Source organism: Acipenser ruthenus, chromosome 19 (genome assembly GCF_902713425.1).
Source record: "Acipenser ruthenus chromosome 19, fAciRut3.2 maternal haplotype, whole genome shotgun sequence".
Classification (NCBI taxonomy): Eukaryota; Metazoa; Chordata; class Actinopteri; order Acipenseriformes; family Acipenseridae; genus Acipenser; species Acipenser ruthenus.
The window spans coordinates 26,119,938-26,138,338 of NC_081207.1; the positions used below are offsets into that span (position 1 = coordinate 26,119,938).

Below are 18,401 nucleotides of genomic sequence, written 5' to 3' on the forward strand. Positions count from 1 at the left end.
AAGGGCTTCTAAAGCATTCCTCGTGGCTGAGGTCATGGACTGTGTGTGTGTGTGGGTAATGTAGTGCTGTAGGTTTCTGTTGGATATGGTTGTTGGTTGTGGCCCAGATTTTCTGAATTTGAGTTTATTGTTGTAACACCCCCTTATCCTTGACTAGTTCACCCTTTTCAGTACATTTAAACCTTGGTGTCTAACTGTAATAACACCCGTGTCTCCCCTTCTCACTAGGTATTTGGTTTCCTTGTTACTACAGTCTATGCTTTCAACACATTCCTGGCTGTGAAGAAATGGCGGCAAAGCGACCAGCGACCGAGCACAGTGCAGACCAGCGAATACACGCGCGCCCGGACAGAGTCACGAGGGGAAGTGGAACCCCGTATAGAGATCCAGCCTCTCGAGGCCTAAGGGTTAACAACCGCCTTCAGCACCTCACTCCACAGTTCACTGTTGTGTCGGAAGCTAGAACTAAGCCACTCAATTACCTGCCAAGAACCACAAGTTTCCATTACGGTCAAACAAAGTGAAATGTATGTTTGTTCCGAAGTAAAAACCTGAGAAAATCAATCCAGTTTGTTTTGCTTTTGCATGGCATTTGTTTCCCCTAAACACTGCGTCTTTGTTTCCCCTAAACACTGCGTATGTGTCTTTGTGTGCAGTTCACACTGGGGGACCCTTACCTTTAAGAATTCGGCACATATGCTTTTTTTTATGGCTGTCATATTTTATGACTAAAATAAAAGCCTTTGCTGAGTCTGTTTTATAACTCATGCTATCAAGAAAGATGTCTAACCTTATATTTTATTATATATTGGTTTTGTACATAGAAATATCAAGAGTTTTTATGTGTTATGCCTAAATTCATGGTAGACAAGGTGTTAATGTATTGTTGCCTGGATACTGCGATCTGTCAAGGTTGCCAGCCACTACTGGACAGTGTTAGGCCTAAACATGTTTTTAATTAAGTAATACAAATTCTACAGAAGCTGCTGTAGTGACACAGAAAATGAGGAGAGATGTCGTAGCTGTAGTGAAAATGCCCTGAAGGGACCATCTCACAGTACTTAATTTCCTTCATTTGTGTTACTTTTTAAAATGAATTTCTAAATATGAAGGACTTCTTAGCCGCCTGTTGGTTAGTGAGGATTTTAATAACTTAACTCTAGGTTGTATTTACTTTAGGGTGTCGCCTATTCCAGTGCATATAAAACTGTGTTCCCAATATAACATGTTTTGAGGCATTATGTAATGTAACCCTTTAAACATTAAGAAAGTGGCTTACTTCATGTTTTTTTTTTTTTTTTTACAAAATGGTGACAATAGTGTTTCACCAGCCTTTACAGAGTTTTATAATGACTTTATATGATGGCCTTTACATTGGTTGTGCTAATGTTTTTACATTTAACTTTTCTGGCTTTTGAAGGTTGTTTTGAAGGATTTGGTTTTTTTTAAAATGTTTTTTTGCCTTCCCCTGTCAATCATATCTGCAAACAAATTATGATTTTTAACAACTCACTGTCACTGTAGAAAATATCGATAGTGTGTTCTGTGCTAGTGGCTGTAGTTGCTGGAGCGTGATTGAAATTGAGTCAGTTTTCCTTGTTTCCCAGTAATACAGTGTGTGCTTTGGACACAATGATTATTAGTGGCTGTGGTTGCTGGAGTGTGGCTGAAAATGAGTCAGTTTTCCTTGTTTCCCAGTAATACAGTGTGTGCTTTGGACACAATGAGTATTTGTATATATTGATTCAGTTAAGGCTGCAGGAACCGGCAGTAAGTTAGTTGCAGTGACTATGTATTTATTGGTCTGTGTATTCTTAATCATTGAAATTATTTGAATGCAAAGTCTGTCTTAAAGGATTTCAAAAACGTTTCTTGCTTCACGTAGGGTGCCTTGCATTTTGGTTCTAAGCACTGAGGATGTTGGTTTCAAGTTCATGAATCGATGTAACCATGTTTCTAGGTATTTTGTTGTAGCTCTCTGTTTATTTAAAACACTATCTTTTTTTATCATCAGTATTTTAAATCTATTTATTTCTTTTTTTTTTGTTTTTATTAAATGATATTGCTTTGAATATACAACAAACCAACTGCTTTCAGAAGTAGCATTCCTTGCCTGTGTTGAGCAGTTATAGTCTTATTTCTGGGTAATGTCACTGATAAAATAAAGCAGGAATTCTAAAAGCCATTTACTCCAATCCTATATATTTTTTATGTCATTATATATCAGTTTTGTGCATAAAAATGCCCAGCCAGTTTTTTTTGTTGTTGTTATACCTAAATTCATGGGAGAGAAGGGTTTACAATAATGTTAAGCAGTTATGTGTCATTGGCCATTGGTGCTGCAAAACTAGAAGAAGTATGTTAGAGCCCTTGAATTAGAGTTGTTTATTTCAAGTTTTGCAATGTTAATAGGTGATGGACTAAATACACACACACACACACCAACTGCTTGTAGTTCATTGAACACTCCTGTAGGATGTTGCAGCAGTCCCATTGTGTATTGAACACAATGAATGTAACCTGTTATAAACCTGCCCACTGATATTGCCTGAGTTTTGTTCAACCCTGTACAGGCTACTAGTTTATACTGGTGCATTTGATAAGCTATCTTTACTAGCTTATTTGTACTATGATGGACGAGGAACCAACCAAGGGCAGCTATTTGGAAGAAAGTGTGATTCCATTCACTACCACAAGGGGGAGTTGTTAGTTGTATGCAGTGTGTACTGTATGTAATATACAGGTATGCATCTATATATGAAAACATTTTTATCCTTGGCATTAAAATGTAAAACTGTACCATGTCTGCACACACTCGCACACAGTCTCTGATCATCTTTTTTCACTTCATTCTTGCATTCATTCGTTCAATGATACTTAATTCTATCACCTTTCAGACAGTTTTGTATGGACAAGCCTACAGTTTGGTATAAAACATGTAAAGATTCAGAAATAGTTATTCAAAAGCTTGTTTTAGAATTTTGAAAAGTTTACATAAAAAAACTTTCATTGTGCCTCTTCTTCCATGTAATTCTATTTTTATAAACATTCTCACCCTGATACTGCACCACATGTTTCTATGGCAGAGAATTGTACATTTCCACAGTGTTTGTTTGCATTTTTGTTGAGGGTGTAGAGACGTGGATGTAACAATGAAGTGAACCTTAAAGAAAATCTAAAAAATGTAGTTGGACCAACTTGCCAAATGGGTTACTTTTCAAGTACATTTTTTAGTTCTGGTATAATGTAGGAATGCTTCTCTCATAGTGAATTTCAGTGGTACTGAACCTTTTCTCTCTCTGAAACAGTGCTGATGTCTGGATTTTTGTATTTGTAGAAGTTTTAATAATACAGATCACTGGTTACATTTCCTTTGTTGTTTGGGATGCCTCATTGTCTTTCAATAAATGTATTCTTGTCCCAGTGTTGTATTCTGCAGAATCATTTATCAATTGCTTACACAGCAGCATGGATAGACTGGGTAAGTAGCCAGCTTAGAATGTTTTGCAAACTGGCAAACCAACATTGATACAGCGTTGCTTTTATTTACCATATGCATGATTTTAGTTTAAAAGCTTCACTTGGGCTTGGTTCAAAGTCAATATATTTTTTAAAACAATAGGTAAGAGTGTGAAAATCTGGACTTACTCATCTCCAAAATTACTATTTAAAGTGCTGGAGTGTCACTTTACCTTAAGGATATTTTTTTTACCAATAAAACACAACTGGAAGGGTCTAGTAAGTCTAAAAATGCAGCAGACTGGATCTTGCCACTAGTTTTTTTTTAAATATATCCATCAATTACATTTTCAACCTCCTGCGAGAGCCATTTAAATATTGCTTAATGTTACTATTGTAAGAAATACATTCATAAAATAAAAGGCAAAATGTGAAACCTAGAAAAAGGATATTCACACACCGAAGTGAACAAACCAACACCCAAACATTTTGACAGCTGGAAATCAGCCATGTTTAACAGCACACAGACCGCTGTGTCAAACTTTACCTTGATTTGGTTGATGTTATCAAATATTGTAACATCAACTTTGGAGCGCACTGCAAGCAACTGGAGTAAAAAATAATATAAGAAACATAACTAATGCAGTGCCTAGCAATGCCACGTTTTATTTCCAATATAAACTCATTTTGAAGTAGGTAACATTGAACTATAATGATCATTAAAGAACATCTTACCTGGGCATACAAATATAGAACTGCAGATTCTATTCAAAGGGGTCACAAAAGAAACAGTCCACACATATGGTCTGCATTTTCTATTCTGCTACTAATTCAGTTTGACAGCCTACAAATTAACCTGGCAAAGAAACCTCAATGTAGAACCGTCTGCTGTTACCCAAAGACTGAAATAAATCAAGAGGATGTCTACATTCTTTAGAAGATGGGAGATGCAGATCAGCTGTAAAAGTAAGCACATAAAATATGTCATAAAATGGTTTTATGCCAAAACTCCCCAAATTAGCTGCAGCTGCAGTGCTGTATTATTAATAACACTAGTGGTATGTCTCTCAATAAAAATGTACATATCCAAAAATACTAAACAGAAGTACACAACTAGCTTCATATCATATGGAATACACATAACAGGACCATTCTATTAAAGCTGCTTTGTACCATGTCCATTGAATGGCCCAGTACCTGATGGCACTATGGAAGGTTGCTCACTGGAGAACCTGAGTTTCATTTGTTCTTAACCACCAGTGCTGGCTGAGGTGGGATTGTCAGAGACACAGCAAATCTTGACTCATTATTTCAAGTTACAGTACAAGGAAACTGAAGATTAAAATCAAATAATGTAAACCACCCCCGACAGACTACATACATGGCAGTATTGCAGTTAGCTTCAGCAAACCAGCTGCTGAAGGACCAATCGCAACACTTAAGATGCTGGTTTGTAGTCTGGTCATTTGAATTATGTTTATTAGTGAATAACAATATTGACTATCTGCATGTGTATAATGGATCACAACTATCTGTCCATCAATCAGTTAGTTTGCTAACCACACAGCACTGGTAAAAGTAAAAAAACAGCTTCCTCAAGCAAACCATTCACAGTGAGAGGTATCAGCCAACATTTCTAAGATTTCTGAGAAGTCTTTTCACTATTATCTCTGCCTAAAATTCTACACTTCGATGCACAAACACTACTAGGTAGAAAGCAAACAAGTTTCGGTTTTTAGAATGTTTGAAATATGTGTGTGTTGTACCTGTGTAACAAATACTAAAATGTCAATATAAATTGTATATTTTACAACAGCAACATCACTTATATGGTCATATCATTCTTCATTCGTTTTGACAAGGCATTAAAAATTACAAAATTATAAAAAAAGTATAAAATAAGACTTTTAGTGTCAGCTAATCAGTCATTTAAAAAAAATAAACACTTAAAATGGGTTAATAATACTGTGCTGTCAAGAACACTGTAGCCAGTTCACAGTCCTGAATGGTCAAACAGTTTTAAAAGGAAGGATTGTCATTAATATAAGCAAGCTATTCAAAGCCACTTCTGCTGGGCCACTGTGGAAAAACTGTCAGATAAAACCACACCACAATTCAAACTGTAGGGTCCTATCCATCAAAAGGCCTTGATTGTACCTGTGGAAGTCTAACGTTGTGCCCTTTTAAAGTATGGAAACCCCCCTTGAGATAAACAATGGATATATACAGTGCTGGCTACAGCTCATTGTGTGGCGTTTCCATCTGCCAGGTTTAATTGCTCTGCAGTGACGCGTTGTTTTACAGCACCAGCGTCATGAAGCAGACAAGCATATAAATTGTCTATACTGTACTGTAATGGGCTTGCTTTCTCATTTCTCAATGGACATTGCATTCGTTGTCATGTACATTGTAAAGTATGAAGAAAGCTTCAATATGGCAGACTTTATATGCCATTTCCATGTCAGGGCGGAGGTCCAGGCAATCCAAAGCTTGCTTTAGTCAGAATCAGAGTTGGAGTCTTCTTCTGGCAATACAAAACATGAACATACAAAATACATGAACATACAATACAAAACATGCAATACATGAACATACAACACAAAACATGCATCTCAAATTCAGTCTATCTGATATCATTTTGACTGACATATTAACATCTGGCAAGAAGTTGGAAATGACATACTACATCCAGTACCAAGAACTGGAAAAGAGGATTGCCATTGAATCTTTCCTACCTGTGGTAGGCTGTTCCGTTGTGTCGCCTTGCTTCAGAAAATTAGCTAGATCGTTAAAGATGGCATAGAAATCCAATGCAAACACTATGGTGGCTATGAACCCAAACACCTGTAAATAGAAAGGTCACAGCTAGACTTTGATATGAATACCATCTGGATGCACAAGACACAGCCTGGGAAACACGATACAGAAATAAGCTAGTAAGGGTCTTTTAAAAATCAAATGTTCGAAGCTGTGTGGTTTTATGCAGTAGTATTTCAAATGCAGGATACGTTTCGTAAAACCCAGAATCACACAGTTTCTTCATTTAATAAGGACTTATAAGAAGGGCTTTATGAAGTCATAGCAGCAAACAGAATCCCATTTTATTTAATATCAACATGTACTCACCCCAGCTGCTTTGGATGCTACGTCAATATATTTTGAAACAGAGATTATTGAAATAATGAAGAAGATAACAGAGGCACTGACGCAGCGCAGGAAATCCTGGGGTAAATGAAAAGGTATGTTAAAAATAACATCAGTTAAAAAGGTGCAGTATCCTATACAGACTGTAAAAACAGTTTTTTATATTGAGGTGGCTTTAAAGTATCATTTAACACACATTGGGCACATTTGCTGACTGTAGGTGGCTATTGCAATGACATCCTTTTGGCTGCACTCACCATTAGTGGCCAATGGAAGCCCTTGAATCGCTCGTTGAACTTGCTGGAGTAGGCGAAGAGCAGGAAAAAAGCCAAGAGGAATTCAACGAGAGGCGCCGTCACAAAGGCTGCTGCGGTGGACGCCACGAAGCAGATGAAGCAGATGAAGGACAGAACCTGGGAGAGGAGGACAAACCGATATATGATCTCAGCAAGCATGATGTACAGATCAGTAAGCGTAGCTGTCTTAGAAAATGCTACTTTACAAAAAACGGCAGCTTCTTTTCCTCCAATATAACACACATTGTTTCATGACTTCACTGAGCCGATCAATCCATTCAATTCATTTTACCTCCAACGAATAGGATTGTAAGGTTTCCTGCGGAGTCATATAGTGGAGGCATTGCTTATTTGCTTGTGATGAGACTTGGTTTGGATTCTCACCATCTTACTTATGTTTCTACTGTGGACATAGTGCTGGTGATCACATTTATTATTATATTAATAGCTATGTATGTTACTAGCATACATGTTCATATAAAAGTGAACACTAGTGCTGCCTGGCACAGTATAATGAACGCAAGCTCCAATAAACCCACTAGGAGGTTTAACTAATGTCATTGGTGCAGTTCAACCCTTGGGCACAGTAAGTGAGAAATTACCAACAGGCTATTCTGTACCTTCAAATAATCTTCAGATTACACTTTGGAGGTTATAATGCCTTTCAAATTACAAGCTTAAAATGAAGTACATCAAAATAAAGGTAAAAGCATTTTTTTTGTCTCATGCTGTATTGTATGTTGGCCAAAACCAACTGGGTGGATGTGCTGCTTTGTAATCAACTCCCTGGTAGGTTACATAGGATGGTTTTGCTGATTTGATTGAGGACAAATATGATTGGCTGACGATTTAATGCATGGTTCTGGAAGCAACATTTATTCTAATTGGTCACCCCTATGCTGCGCAAACTTCTGGTTGGCTAAGCATACAAAATTCTAGAATGGCATGTCATAAGACCAATGACATGCGCACCACCTGTGATATCCTCATTGTTGAAAACCTGGATCTACTTCACTTTCTTAGAGCTTTAGATAGATTAAGAGTGTTTGAAAGAATGGATTATCCATAGTCTTGTACCTTCAGATGTTTCAAAGTCTACTGGATAGAGTGAGTGTTTGAACTGACAGATAATAGTTTTAGGATAGGTAAAAAACAAAAGAAAATAGGAAATGTAAATAGAGAAGAGGGACAATTAAAAGCTGTAAAGGAATAAGAGTAATGTAGGTTTTCATATGGAACATAACTATTAAACTATCCCTCATACAGCTTGCAATGCTGCATCTCCTGCGTCTTGCAACACTTGCTTTAGCTAGACTAGTCAGAAAGACAATCTTCAAAACTAAAACATTGTTTTATTCTTTGGACTGCTTCTAGATAACCCCCAACAGTCTGTGTGGTGTAGTGAAGGCTGCACAGCCTCAAACAATGATATCATTATTTAACCAAGGAAACAATATAGCTACATTGAAGGCTTCATTTTTAAATTATGTGGAAACTTGGGTTTAATACTAGTAGCTAATACAATGGCACAGTTAACCAGTCTTTACAATCTTATATTGCTTTTGTTTTCAAATATGGTCCAGTTAATTAAGGATGAATGGAGGGATAGTTTATTGAGCCACACAATGGCCATTTTTTTCCTCATGTCTTCTGTCTAAATTCAATTAATTTAAATTGTTGCGGAATGCACTTTTAGCGTTAACTAATTTTGCAACACCTAATTTTACCTAATGAAATAGGTAAGTGACATACAGAAATAAGTCATACAAAAAAATACTATGAAGGCAGACTTGGCCTGCTTAACAGGTCTGCAGAAATAATAGTCAAATAACATGTCTGTTTATAAAATCTCAAATAATAGTCTTTTGAAACAAAATTCTGAAGTATCTGAGTTTATTGACCAACAACTTTTTTTTTTTTTTACATTTTGAAACATTTTCACTTCTAGAATTCCACACAGTGATAGTGTTAAAGAATGGTAAAGTAGTCATATCATCCGAACCTCTCACAAGTAACTGCTTCCTCTCTTTGCAAAGTTACCAAAACTAAAGGCAAAGCAAGATAAATGGTGCCCTTGTATTTAAAAACAACTTGAGTACAGTACTAAAGTCGTTATCCACTTTGAATGTGAAAGAAACTGCTAGCATGAAAACACTACAAGAAAGGCAGCAATGTAGTTTAGCATCTGAAATGTGTCAAATGTTTTAGCAAGCCACTACTAATATCTGAACTATCAGAGTGCTCGGTTACTAAAACAGTACTACAAGTTTCCATTTCCTCATCACGATCCCCAGTAAATGTTTGATCAGTATTCACGATAGCCCTGCAAGCTGCTATCCACAAGCATAAACGAGATGGGCCTCACCCAATGGAGACATTTCAGTGCAAAACACTTAACTGCCTGTCGTAAATCCTGACGTGAAACATATTCCTGTGCACGTTCTCAGCTTCAGCAAGAGAGGTTTTGACAGATAATGTGTAACCTAATGAATTCACCCATACAGCAAGCTGTTGTGGATCTAGACGTGTTCAGAAAACACAGATCTAAAATGTTTACAATTATGCTTCTATTTTGAAAGGAAGGGTCCATGGAAGGCATCAAGCATGATCATAAAGAGTGACTTAATGAGTCACACTTTTTTTAAAACACTGAGAAAAGTGAGTATTATGTCTAAACACTGGCAAAAAAATTGGAGAATGAATGTTGTGTTCATGACATTTTTGAGGCAACAAAACCAAAAGGACCACTGTGTCCTTCAATGCGGTGACTGCATTAACCAATGCGTCCATCAAGACAGTCTCCCGGGCGTTCCTGGAATTGCAAGGTTTACAGGAAATGACCCACAGGCAGCACAACTCCCACTGGATACGAGCAATGACTGATTAAGCCTGCAGACGTGTGAACCATACTGTGACAAGCAAGAGATGCACTAGAGCGGCCCCAATCACACTTACCTATTTCCACTTGAATGGGATCCATGCATTGTGGACAAGTAAGGCCATTCTGGAAGCTTTTCATCATAAATAATGCTTGGACACTTTGACATATAAAGCTTCACTTCAACAGCTAACTTTTTTGCAAGACTTTCTTACCTAGAGATGATGTATATGCACCAATAGTTTACAATAAATGACCAGCAAGCATTCTATGTATTTGATATCAGAAATAATACAATTAATGCTACACAGTCATTGGGTACGGAAACAGAAGCTTTTTAATAAATACTGTTTAGAAAACTGTACAAAATAGTAAAATAGTGCAGTTACTGGTTTAATAGAGAGTAAATATTCTGTTACATGAACATACTCAATTACATACTATATTAAAATACACTGCTTAGCCATGTAGCAAAAGTTTTATGCTGTTACTAAAATGCTAACAAAAACGTTCACAGTTGCCTATTATTCTCAATGGGGCCATCAAGGTTAAAACTGAATGTTCCAGCAAATTAAAGCAGCATTATTATTTCCAATGACTATGGTTTTTTTTTAAGCTGCTACCGGCCATGTGCTAGACACTGACTCTGTTGTTTTAGAACATGTTTTCCCAGTACTGTGATGTTTTTTTTTCTTACCTCATGGTGCCTTTGTGGTTTCTTCCATAAATGAAAGACTAAATGTTTAAATGATAAATGTTTTTTATTTTATTTTATAAAAGACATGTGGAAGCCATCACTACAAGCAGCACCATTGTCCAAGGCATATGATTATATTATACCAGTATTGCATGCATGCAAACCAAAAAAAACTGTTGCTCCTTCAAGAGTTGGTTAAGGTAGAGAGACAGGTGGTTTGATATGAATGAGGGTATTTAAATAATGTTCATTTAGAGACTGTGTCTAGAATGTTAAATGATGTACATTCAGTCGCAGAAACATAAAGCATTCATTTTGAATAGCTAAACTACCCATCTGCACTTTTTATATAGACTCTCACGATTTAACATGTACTGTAGAATGTACATGTACTGTACTTTACTGTGTAAGGGCCCTTCATTAATTCCTGCCCTTAAAATTCCCCCATGTAATATCACAGTGCATGGATTTGTATTAACAGCTGTTCGTCTTGGTCTTATTGGTTACAGGCGTGCTTAACAACGCCAAATTCAACAATAACCTGATTTGATTTTAGTACTGCAGTAACAATTGTCCACCTGACGTTACACAATTTAGTCACCAGGTAACACTGTTTGAAATGGAAAAGTGGCATCAAGCTGCAATGGACACTGCCTCACAGATATGAAACAGCTGGAAGACTTCCTGGACTCTTGGTTAAATCCTGGCTTAGTCTTAGTGCTGCAGATGAGTTCATGGACCCAGAACTGAAGATAAACTCAAGCCTGTTTATTTATTTATTTATTTTTTTAACAGGAAGCAGGATGTAAACAGTAACAAATTATATTCAGAAGCAAGGGGTAATGTGTGAAAATGCTTTTCCTGTTCAATGAAAAAAAAAAAAAAGTGCTTTTAACGGTTGACATGACTTTACCTCTGCATTAAAATCAACTGATAGTGACCTCTTTCATCAGTCACATACAACCTTATTATTCAAATAAGGCAAACAAATGAAGCCGTTGATCTCGTAACCTAAAATACAGTAGCTGAGTACTTCTTAGAACTCTGAAAGGTGTGATATACAGAGCAGGCCTATGTTTATAATTAAACAGTATGTGATTTATTAAATAGTACATGGTCTATACAAAGGCCCACTAAGTAAGGGTCATTTAAAAAAACAACAACTGTCAAACAGTAAAACCGTGTGCATATCAATATAGCTGTATATATAGAGTTTCTGCTGGTTTTTCTCCTTAGATGTTAACTAATAAAGTACAACTTTGTATACTGTATGTTTACCGTTATCCAAGTTACTTTTAAATTATATTATTTTCTGAATTCAAAGCACTGAAGGAGTGATAAAAGTACTATGCATATGTCTAATTGGTTTGAAGAATGTGCTTCTATCATATATACTACATTTTGAGTTAGAGCAATTTCCACTTAATTTACTTGAAATGCCTCCCTGAGTTTAAAACGTATGTTTTCCATTCAGACGCCGTGTCCTACCAGCTCACCCCTCCCTAGAATAGAGGGGCAAGTAGCTTGCTTGGAAATGTGATGGATATTCTCTCAATTCGGTGGAGATAGTAATAAAACTACATTTATACTGTGTTTCAGCATGGAAGTAGGTACGTACTGCCTAGCCAACTGAATGAGTTGCTGACAATGCACTTTTAAATATTTTTAAGATTACGGGTATAATACGACTACAGACTTTTTTCCCCAGGTGTTTTCTGTTAAATTAGTTAATGTCCGTCTTTTTTAGCACCCTCAAGGGTGCTAATTAGATTTTTTTTCCAGCTGTCTTTTGGCAGCTGGTGTAGTCTGTCAAACGTACCTTAAATAGGACTACTACGACTACTAATAATAATAATTATAATAATCTATTATTTTACCTACCGTGCTAATATAACAACAATCATATTGTTTTTTAAAAGGTCATTTATAAATTCAAACTTTCATACAATATTTCGTTTATTCTCCCACAAAGTTTTTTTTTTTTTTTGTGGGAGAACATTAATTAGTAGCTAAACATGTACTTATTTAATATTGTTTTTTAAACAAGCACTTCAAATCATTATAAAGTCAAAAACAAAGGGAGTACTGTAATCACAGATAACACCTACAAATATAAGAATACAAACAATGGCTATTACCACTTCAGCAATAAGCAGCTGCCCTTTCCGCGAGATGACAAAAGCTTTATCCGGGAGGAGAGCCCTTATTCCAGACTGGCGTGGTGCTGTCGTGTCGGGTGATTCCATATCCCCCATAGCAGCGACCGTCTTAAAACTAAACCAGTCGTTATATGCCTAAAAAACAAACGGATTTACAATGCTGTAATGGTCCTGTTAACACTGAATTTAAGAGGGGAAACGGAAATCATGACACTGCGGAAACGTAAAAAAGTTCAACATCTGCATTCTGCAAATCTGGAGACAGTTAGATTTTAAATGATGCAAGCGAAGTGGCTCTCTGCAGAGCAGAGCATTTTTTTTTTTGTAAACTAGCCTGGGGGCTTGGTGTTTTTATCAGCCGCTTAGAAACACGCGGCACACATCTGACAATGCATGCATAAGTACAGAACGACGGCACAAGACTTCCAAATTAGCTATACAGAGAACTAATGAAATCAACAAGTATACTTAGTTCACTAGAAGGTGTGTGTGAGGGAGAGAAACTGAAAAGTTTGTAATGTAAGCAGCAACACTTATTTTCCTGCGTAACCTCACTTTTAGACATACTTCATACGATGTTTGAATATAAATGAGCTTGCACTCTACACAGCACACATTAATGTAAATGGATTTCCTGTGCGGTCTGTCTGGAAAGAGGTAATTGAGGTGACACGTTTTCCCTGTGGTAAAAGATGACACTGAAAAACACTACTCACTTTGACAAGGATGCTAATGACAGAGCATAACATGCATATGGATTCTCTTGCAGGTACTGCATTGAACACTGCATTAAACACCTATTAAAATGACGTTTTAACCTTGCAACAATGTGTCTCCTTTTTGACAAACAAGGAGGAAAAAAATTAAGAAAAATATAAAGCCTTTAAAATGAGTTGTATTTATTTGTATTATATAAATAATTCAGTCCTAGAATCCATCCCCAAATCTTAGATTACACGTACTGTAACCTGGGTGGTTTTACCCTCTTCAGAATCTGTAAGTAGATATACAGGTAGTGGACAAAAAAATGGAAACACCTGGGCAAATGAGGGCTTCCACACAGGTGTGGCTCATGTGTTAATTAAGCAAATAACATCCCAGCATGCTTAGGGTCATGTATAAAAATGCTGGACATGCCCGGTTGTCTATAATTATGGCTAGCATGGCTGCAAGACTAGACCTCAGTGACTTTGAAAGAGGGGTGGTTGTTGGGGCACGTTTGGCAGGAGCTTCAGTGACCAAGACAGCTCAACTTGCTGATGTTTCACGAGCAACGGTGTCTAAGATGATGTCAGCAAAGAGCAACAGCGGGCGGAAGCGCATACTCTAGGATCGTGATATCCGTGCATTAATTCGAAGTGCAAGGCGAAACAGTCGAGCAACTGCTGATCAAATTTCAACCTGGGGCGCGAGCAGCCAGTTTCATCAAAAACGGTCCGCCGAGAACTCCACAGGGCGGGATACCATAGTGGCCCAACACCCTATTAAGTGACCTTACATTGGTGTTTCCATTTATTTGTCCACCACCTGTATATATATATATATATATATATATATATATATATATATATATATATATATATATATATATATATATTACCACCAGAGAGAAACAAAGACCTCCCCAAACCAGCAGTCGAATTGATGATCTACAGATTCAGTTTCACCTAGTTATTTGTCCTTCCCAGTTTTGAAATAAAAGTGCAGACATTTGATCTAAATGCAATAGCCTTCTCTGCATGACAGTCTACACATATCTGATACAACAGCTGTACAATTCTAAAATATACATACCTGTAGACTTTACACAGACTACAGTATAGCTACTATTTGTGTGTGTGTGTTTGTGTATATATATATATATATATATATATATATATATATATATATATATATATATATATATATATATATAGTGTAGCGTGCACAGGGGAAGACAGCAGCAGGGCTGGTAGGTGACGTAATCACACACAAAGACATAAGCCCGATATACCGCTGGACAAAAGAGCCGTCTCTTTTGTACAGCGGTATCGGTGCTATGTTTTAGTGTGAGAGGTCCCGGGTTCGCGCCCGCCCTCCGCCTGTGTGTGGATGCGCCTGCCTGCGGGAACCAGGATCGCTATATTATATATGTGTTTATTTTTATTTATGTTAAGCTTTACATTTACAAGGTAGGCTGAACGACTGCCGCAGCAACATTCATTTTTATTACAGTGACTGTACAAGTATTTCAACTAGATATAAGTGATACAAATGAGATCACAGAACATGATTAATATTAATACCAACAAATACATTCAGTGAAAAAAAAAGAGTTTACATTTAGCAGACTTCACATTTCTACTGTGTACAGTGCGAGTAGTCTCTGTTTGCTTTTTAGAACATGCTGGCTGCGTGTTCTATTTTTAACATTCTGTTTTAGGATATGCCCCATTATAAAGGTTTTTTTTACCTATAAGTTTGTAAGAGTGCCTTGGTTTTTGGTGATTTGTCTGATGGATTAATTTAAATCTGCATGAAAACAATGGATACAGCCTTCCTCATTCCATTCAAATCATGTGACGACATGACCCTTATAGTAGGTAGGGCTAGCAGAGTTGAAAGGTCACATTTTATAATGTTTGAAAATTGTACCACAGACCAACATCAACATGTCATGTGCTGCCTTAAAGATTTAGTAACTAATAACTCCACTGCCCCCCTTCCCTAATATGTTATTTAATAATATTTAATACAATACAAATAGAAAATAAGCTAAAAAGGATAGAAAGACAGTTGTAAAGACATACATCGGGTTGTAGTTTCCTCTGAGTCATCACTCCTGTGTATCTATGATACCCCAGCAGGGCTATCAGAACTCCTTGGTTGATTGAAAGTCACTTTCTTGAAGAGCAGGTAAGCATTCATACACCAGATTCCTGTTGCTATTAAACCTATGATCTGCCAATATAACAAGAGCCATTGATTAGGACATTTCACCGTATGACTGGTGAGTAAACATGCAATATCTTCCATAAAACTGTTGCCTGAGTTAATCAACGCAATTGTGATAGTTGATATGAAGAGTTTGTACCGTTTATTAGTTGAACTGTTTGTATATGATATACTTTTAACTGGAATTGTTTGCTCAGTTGTTTTAGCTACTGTACAGTCAGTGGAAACAGCCCATCACGGGGTCTTTATATGTTAAGAAATGTTTCAGAGGCAAGGAAATGAAGTTCATCTAAGCATTTAAAAAGAGCAGTTTATCTAAAAGAGCCCTAACGAACTCATTAAAGGTAGGAACATGTATTAAGACATTATGTCTGGAGACAAATACAGGTGTCTAAGACGTACCCAACCAACCAAAGTTCCCTTCGCTGAAGACAGCAATTAGGCTTATAATAAACATGAAGACTGCTGCAAAAACTGAGTTGAAGATATCCTACAAAATATAGGCGAAAGTGTGTCATTTTCAAAAGTCATGGAAATACAGTAAGGCGTTTAGAAACAGGTGGTGCGTGCGGCTGGCTCCTTCACTGTTTTCTTGTTAAGGAATAGAACACTGACAAGAGGGAATTTTCGTCTGGTACAGTAGTTTCAACCACTAAGGTAATGCGCGATAATCAGGGTTTTATTGTGATTAGAAATTAGTAAAGTCTGTTATTATTATTATTGTAAAACTTTCTAATTCACAGATTTATTGACCTCTTCAATGCTTTTCTTCATTCCATTTCAATTTTTTAAAGATAAGCGTTCTATTTGAATGTTCACGAGGTCATGCAATGGAGCTTCCTGATTGGTGATAGAAAGTTTTGAGATTTCACCTCAGGTCTTTTACCTCAGAGGAATCTAGTTAAGGTCACACAAGTGAAATTAGCTTGGTTGTCTCACGTTTCATGACATTAGTTTACTAAACCACCACACAATTTAGCACTATTCAGCACAAATGGCTGTCTCTACTTAAGAGAGACACAGGACTGAATGACTGGCGGTGTCCATGACTGTAGCCAGTGCCATTGTCCCTCGCCTTTCATGAGCCCTAAAAACCCAACAAAACCAGCAGGTGTCTTACAATGAGGGGCCAGAAGAAAAGTGTCAGCTTTTTGTTGAGCTTCAGCAGTTACAAGAGGAAGAGGAAGCTGATGACTATCTCCATCCAGGTAGCAGCAACATAGGAAGCAGTTCCAGAGACAGTCACAAAGCAAATAAACGCGATGAAGTTTGTCACCCGGAAAGAATAAACATCCCTGTCCAGGGGAATACAGCATATAGACTCTCAAAGTTATTTAGTCCAAATCGACCTCTGTGCAAGGTAGACTAAAATTCAATTTCAATATTAGGTGTTTGATTTCTGTTTTTTTGGGTGCGTTTTCCCTTTCTGAAAAAAATAGTACCAATGAGCTCTGAGAATCTAGCTACATGCCATGTCTTTAAATGTATTTATTGCAGATGGGGACAGTTCTGCCCAAGCCAATTGTGAACTGAGGACTAATGTACGGCAGTAGTGGGTGTGACAGGAGAACTTCCTTTTAACCCAGCTGGGCCTAGTTTATACAGAGGAAAGAGAGAGAAGCAAGAGAAGTTAGCCTTACGGTCAATTTATTTTCTCTGACATTTTGTCTCTAAAATGATAGAACAGAGGAAATGAACATTTCTTTACAACTTCACACCTTGAGAGAGAGATTTCCGTTGTATAGAGGAACACCAAGTAGAAGAGTGCAGCGAACATTTCTTTATTTTTTATTTTATTTAGTACAGCAAATATTTTTATTGTGTTTTAAATGTTGCCAACATGCACTCCCACCACTTTTTTCTCCTTCTGAAATGTCAGAAACGTTGTGATGCAATTTCACCAGATGAGCTTGAATGTTTTCCAAAATAATACCATTTAGGGCAGCGCTCTTTGTGCACGCTCCCCCTGCATTATGTGTGAAAATATGTGAGAAACAGCTTACCTATATGCACAAAGCATTAGTGTATTGGTGAATTCTTAGGGTAGCCTGTAATTAATCTACTGTCTGGTATGCCAATGCCTTTATGAACTCCTCATTTACAGAAAAATGTATCCGCTTGGTTCACAGTGATAAATGTTACAAAACAGTGAACTAGAAAAATGTCAATTGTCTTCTTATTTTCACAGTTGCACAGTTCTTTTTTTTTTGAACAGCACACTAAATAAAGTAACATCTTTTATCTGGATTTCAATACGGAGAAAAAAGTGCTAATAGTATACAAGTAAACACAAAACCCACTTACATAACCGGGGTTTCCCAACTGGAAAACGGCAGAACTAAAAAAGGCTCTACATTGTCATCCCAGATACAAGAGAAATTAGATGAGTTGTTCTTACCATCTCTACAATCTTTAGAGCACCCTTCAATGATTTGAGAAAAACCGTATCGATTTCCATGATGAATTTATAACCATTTAGGTATTGTATATGGACAAATGTATTTCTTTCTTTCTTTCTTTCTTTCTTTCTTTCTTTCTTTCTTTCTTTCTTTCAGAAGCAAAATGTGGTTTGCTATTTCTGCTTCTTGATTGCACAATTTCCCCCATTGCATGAGCAACTGTCAGGAACTGCTAAGTATAGCAACTTTGCTTTAATGATAGTATATTGTACCACCATAACTGGTGATACAATTTCACTGAAAAAAGAGTGATTGCTTTTGAAACTATTCTTTGTGTAATATAATGTCTGTCTGCTTGACTTTCTTACATATCATGACTGAAACTGACTTGTAACATGGAGATGTTGCTTTATTGAATTTGATAAAAACAAAAAA

General features: G+C 36.8%; 2 protein-coding genes and 1 pseudogene across 2 annotated transcripts in view; 1 reads left to right on the plus strand and 2 right to left on the minus strand.

The window, feature by feature from the left end:
* The window catches only part of LOC117424671 (CKLF-like MARVEL transmembrane domain-containing protein 4), a 24,204-nt gene extending 20,781 nt beyond the window's left edge, over positions 1-3,423 (plus strand). The window contains exon 4 of the mRNA XM_034041275.3: positions 229-3,423. Within this exon, the coding sequence (XP_033897166.2) occupies positions 229-405 (177 nt within the window). The 3' untranslated portion in view covers positions 406-3,423. The remainder of the gene's footprint in view (positions 1-228) is intronic.
* On the minus strand, positions 1,275-18,083 carry LOC117424673 (CKLF-like MARVEL transmembrane domain-containing protein 3). The gene is made up of 7 exons (XM_034041276.3): positions 17,966-18,083; positions 15,423-15,573; positions 12,613-12,768; positions 6,861-7,016; positions 6,586-6,681; positions 6,195-6,303; positions 1,275-5,983 (listed from the first exon to the last, which is right to left on the minus strand). The coding sequence occupies exons 2-7, from the start codon at positions 15,447-15,449 to the stop codon at positions 5,955-5,957; spliced, it is 573 nt and encodes a 190-aa protein (XP_033897167.2). The 5' UTR covers positions 15,450-15,573; positions 17,966-18,083; the 3' UTR covers positions 1,275-5,954.
* Positions 15,463-18,025, minus strand: LOC117974076 (chemokine-like factor; annotated as a pseudogene).
* Positions 18,084-18,401: the final 318 nt, after the last annotated feature.